The sequence below is a fragment of the Monosiga brevicollis genome, genomic scaffold, assembly GCF_000002865.3.
Source record: "Monosiga brevicollis MX1 MONBRscaffold_48 genomic scaffold, whole genome shotgun sequence".
Classification (NCBI taxonomy): Eukaryota; class Choanoflagellata; order Craspedida; family Salpingoecidae; genus Monosiga; species Monosiga brevicollis.
Window position 1 is genome coordinate 1 of NW_001865085.1, and position 4,663 is coordinate 4,663.

General features: G+C 53.4%; 3 protein-coding genes across 3 annotated transcripts in view; all 3 read left to right on the forward strand.

The window, feature by feature from the left end:
- Positions 1-124: 124 nt before the first annotated feature.
- On the forward strand, positions 125-941 carry MONBRDRAFT_30320 (uncharacterized protein; the record flags this gene model as incomplete). The annotated part of the gene is made up of 2 exons (XM_001750768.1): positions 125-211; positions 320-941. Coding segments are annotated over 2 exons (708 nt in total), but the record flags the coding sequence as incomplete, so codon positions are not given.
- A 478-nt stretch (positions 942-1,419) lies between these two features.
- Positions 1,420-3,243, forward strand: MONBRDRAFT_30321 (uncharacterized protein; the record flags this gene model as incomplete). The annotated part of the gene is made up of 5 exons (XM_001750769.1): positions 1,420-1,750; positions 1,909-2,016; positions 2,137-2,245; positions 2,441-2,527; positions 2,622-3,243. The coding sequence occupies 5 exons, from the start codon at positions 1,420-1,422 to the stop codon at positions 3,241-3,243; spliced, it is 1,257 nt and encodes a 418-aa protein (XP_001750821.1).
- Positions 3,244-4,055: 812 nt separating this feature from the next.
- The window catches only part of MONBRDRAFT_39306 (uncharacterized protein), a gene marked incomplete at both ends in the record, with an annotated part of 7,248 nt that continues 6,640 nt past the window's right edge, over positions 4,056-4,663 (forward strand). Inside the window, 2 exons of the mRNA XM_001750770.1 lie at positions 4,056-4,131; positions 4,246-4,619. Coding sequence (XP_001750822.1) covers positions 4,056-4,131; positions 4,246-4,619 — 450 coding nt within the window. The remainder of the gene's footprint in view (positions 4,132-4,245; positions 4,620-4,663) is intronic.

A 4,663-nucleotide genomic window follows, 5' to 3' on the forward strand; every position in this document is an offset into this window, starting at 1 on the left:
TGTTAATCGGAAGCGCACGCTTTTCTGACCGGGAGATATCTTGGTTCAGAATCGTTTTAACGTTCGTCACCCGATGATGAGCCATTCAAACTCACTGTCGCGTGTGTGCCTCCGTTTGCCTTAGCTACTTGCTGGCTACTGAGGCCCAATTAGAAATGATGCATCGACTATTGCCCTCGGTGCGCATGATCGCCACCCTTCGTAACCCAACGTAAGCAGTTCCGTCCGTTGTGACACACGAATTTCTTTCCAGCATTGTAGGCTCGCCGGCATCGAGTCAACTATGTCCCACCAGCTTGTCTTAACCTGGGTTGGGCAGGGATCGCGCCTTCTCACAGTATCAGCAAGAATGTCGCCAAGGCTTTGTTTTGATTGGAAAAAGCCCGGCCGTCAAAGGGAGGGTTGTGTTTGCCCGCAGGCCCGATTGGGCTTTGCACACTGCCCAACGCCTGGGCCTGGCCAACGTCAGCAAGGAGGACTTTGAAACTGCTACATTCCCGTGTTCCAACGACCATTTTCTTGCCATGCTCATGGGCAACGGGACCGGGCCTGACATTGACCTCAGCCGCAGCTTGGCCTTTCGCATCATCTCCACTGGCTATTATCGCGAACAACTGGACCGAGTGCTCGCATTGTATCCACGCAAACAGCTGCATGTTCTTCTCCACGAGGCGTTTATGCACAACCCCATCGCGGAGATGGAAAAGATTGAAGACTTTCTCGGTGTGCCCCGCATGCCTTATGCCAACATGACCAGGATCACAGATTCGGGCTTTATCGCGCTGAAAAACGTGCGCAGCAAAGCGGACAAGCTTCGCTACGAGAAGCTCAGCCCAAGCACCCGCGAAAAGCTCGACCGCCTCTACCGCCCCCACAACCAAGGCCTGCTGGACTTTTTTGACAAGGAACAGCTCCGAAAAGCCTGGCACATCTCCCTCTGATATCAAGTGGCCTGGTCTGATCATATGAATTGTACCTATGAAATAAGGCGGCGGATCGAGCGACGCATCGCAACCTGCATGCCTCTGAGGGGTAGGTCATCAGAATCGTATTCGCTGAACTATCAGATGTTTTCCCATGCTTCTGTGCGCAAAAGCTCTCTTTCTACACTACTCATAGTCGTTGTAGGTAGTAAGTAGTACGTGTCGGTAGTAGTACTCGAGAGTAGTAGGTAGTAGATTGTAGGTCGTAGATAGTATAGGTGGTCCGTGGTACGTGGTCCGTGGTACGTGGTCCGTGGTACGTGGCGTGTGTGTGTGCGGAAGAGAACCTCACAAGACCAGAATGTCAGCAAATCATCAAGCTTTGCATGCATCCAATCATTTTGAGAAGCGAAGGCGGCTTGAAACGTTATTTTTTTTATTTTTTCCTTTTCAAAGGGCGTGTGGATGTCGCGCGACTCTTTGAGAGAGCGAGAAAATGCGGTGTCTGGCTGTCGCCCTGGGCCTGGGCCTGAGCTTGGGCATGGTCGATTGGGTGGCTGGTGGTGCCGTGCTGGATTTCGAGTTTGAAGCGCCGGAATGGTTCGAGGGCGAGGTCTGGGAGAGTCAAGATCCGGCTGATATCCGCGACGTGTTGCTGCTCAACAACGTTTCGACCATTGGCATGAAGCAACGGCCTTTGCTGCGTTCAAGCCAGAACATCAGCCCAGATCAACTTGATGCGGGGGTGTGCATGAGCGACGACAGCTCCTCCTCTTTCAAAGCGGCCTGTTTGCCGTCCTTCCTCATCATTGGGGCCATGAAAGCGGGTCAGTCTTGATTTTGATTTTTCAACCGCCGTGTCTGTGCGAGTGTTCTTTTTGCTCGTTGCCAGCCTTTGGAAGGCTACGTCAGGTCCAACCATGGGGTTATTGCTGCATTTTTTGTTCGTCGAATCATCTCAGACTGGGCTCCTTGGTTGATTCAGGCACGGGCGAGCTAGCCTCCTGGTTGGAGCAAAGCCCGCTACTGAGGCGATACACCAACTTTGCCAAGCCCACTTGGCACGGCGAGGCGCACTATTTTGATCACATTCGTACGTCACTTTTGAGCCCATGTACCGGCTTGCACTTGCTCTCGCTGGTGCCTAGAATCTGGCACCATTCCCCTCCTGTTCAATCGTACTTTGCAACATTGCTGTGCTCCGCACACATAGAGCCGACCGAGACTCTGGAGGACACCTGGCGCTCATATTTGTGGACAGGCCCGAAATACAAAGACAAAGATCAGCTACGCACCACCCACTCGTTTGACAAGACACCAAAGTATGTGCTGCGTCAATTGGGGCATGTTACCCGGAAGTGATTGCAGGCGCACGTCTTCCTGACCGGGAGATTGAATGGCTCAAAATGGGTTTCGAGGAGGGAGCGGGCAGAGAGCAGGGTTAGAGGTATGGGCCTCGTCAGCTGATGATGAGAAATTCAAACTCACTGCCGCGTGTGTGCCTCCGTTTGCCTTAGCTACTTGCTGGCTACTGAGGCCCAATTAGAAATGATGCATCGACTATTGCCCTCGGTGCGCATGATCGCTACCCTTCGTAACCCAACGTAAGCAACTCTGGAAATTTATTTCCAGCATTGTAGGCTCGCCGGCATCGCGTCAGCTATGTCCAACCAGCTTCTCTTAACCTGGGTTGGGCAGGGATCGCGCCTTCTCACAGTATCAGCAAGAATGTCGACAAGGCTTTGTTTTGATTGGAAAAAGCCCGGCCGTCAAAGGGAGGGTCACCTATGCCCGCAGGCCCGATTGGGCTTTGCGCACTGCCCAACGCTTGGGCCTGGACAACGTCAGCAAGAAGGACTTTGAAACTGCTAAATTTCCCTGTTCCAACGACCATTTTCTTGCCATGCTCACGGGCAACGGGACCGGGCCTGACATTGACCTCAGCCGCAGCTTGGCCTTTCGCATCATCTCCAACGGCTATTATCGCGAACAACTGGACCGAGTGCTCGCATTGTATCCACGCAACCAGCTGCATGTTCTTCTCCACGAGGCGTTTATGCACAACCCCATCGCGGAGATGGAAAAGATTGAAGACTTTCTCGGCGTGCCCCGCATGCCTTATGCCAACATGACCAGGATCACAGATTCGGGCTTTATCGCGCTGAAAAACGTGCGCAGCAAAGCGGACAAGCTTCGCTACGAGAAGCTCAGCCCAAGCACCCGCGAAAAGCTCGACCGCCTCTACCGCCCCCACAACCAAGGCCTGCTGGACTTTTTTGACAAGGAACAGCTCCGAAAAACCTGGCACATCTCCCTCTGAGGGGCTCAGCGGGTTTGATTGTAAGATGAAACATACCCCCTCAAAATATAGTTTTATGCCCTATCTGACATGGGGCAAGGGGGCGGATCGAGCGACGCATCGCAACCTGCATGCCTCTGATGTGTAGCCAAGGGGGTTTTGTTCTCTGAACTGTTTGTAAATTTAGCTTATTTCCCGGGTGCATTTCAACCCAAACGCTTTCGTTCTCTCAACCTTACCCTCCCATCACCCTCTCTCTCTGACTCCCCTGTGCCAGATTGGCTCTCTCTCTCTCTCTCACATTTTCACTCGTGCTCTTCCCTCTCTCTCTCTGTGGGGGGGTCGGACTGTCCTCCTGGGTTCTGGTTCGGTCGAGAGGAACAGGCGGTGGGTGGGGGGATGCTTGCTCGTCGCTGTCATTTGGCATGGAGTACCGGGTGATCATGTGATATGTGGGGTGGGCAGGGGGACCAGGAAGTCGTTCAAAGTGTTGGGATTGCCACACGCACGTGTGGGCTGATGGCAAAATATGCTTGTGTCGTTGCCGCGTCCGCCCTACACCCTGTGCAGCGAGTTGGCCTTGACCGCAGCCTTTGCTGCTGTTGAGTAAGCGGGTACTTGTCTCTGAATGACTATGATCTCAGAGTGACGACTCTCTACCACTCTCGGAAGCTGACGATAGGTAGGCATGCCCCGGCTTCTGAACGTGGCCCAACCCCACCCTGGTTCACGCGCCTACCTCCGGTCGTTCTGCTCTCTCTTTCTTCTTCTTGTCTTCTTCCTCTGGCCTGGGCAGGCGAGTGGCGCAAGGTGGTGCAGAAAGCCGTACCAACATGGCTCGCTGGCTCTTTGTCTTGGCCACAATTCTGTTTGTGCTTGGAGAGCAGACGAGTGCCGTCACCAGTCCAAGTGCGTTGGTCAAGCCCCACCCTACCCCTCACCGCTGATCATTTGCCTGGGGCTGCTCGCGTATCACAACGTGCTCCTCATTTAAATTGCCTCTCCTTGGGCTCGGCTGGCTAGACGTGCTGGTCGATGATGTTCAAGTCAATGCTGGCACAGATTTGGACGCGCTCATCACAGCTCTGAACGGCTACACCGTGATCCATGGCTCGGTCCATATCAACCTAACGGGTGCCAACCCCGGCCTAAGCTGGGCCACAAAGCTCGAGCAAGCCCTCGGCGCCATCACAGATATCCGTGGTCACTTGCTCGTGGTTAACAGCGACTCCATCTTGTCTGACCTCTCCTTTTTCCAGAATCTCAGAGTCATTCGTGCCGAAGACTATTACTACTTTCGTGATGATACCACGCCAGATAACACAGAAACGGCCATGGCACTCGTCCTCATGAACTACCAAACCATGACCAGCATCCACCTACCCAAACTTCACCATGTAAGTCCAAAAAAAAAAAAAAAAAAAAAAAAAAACTTTGCCCT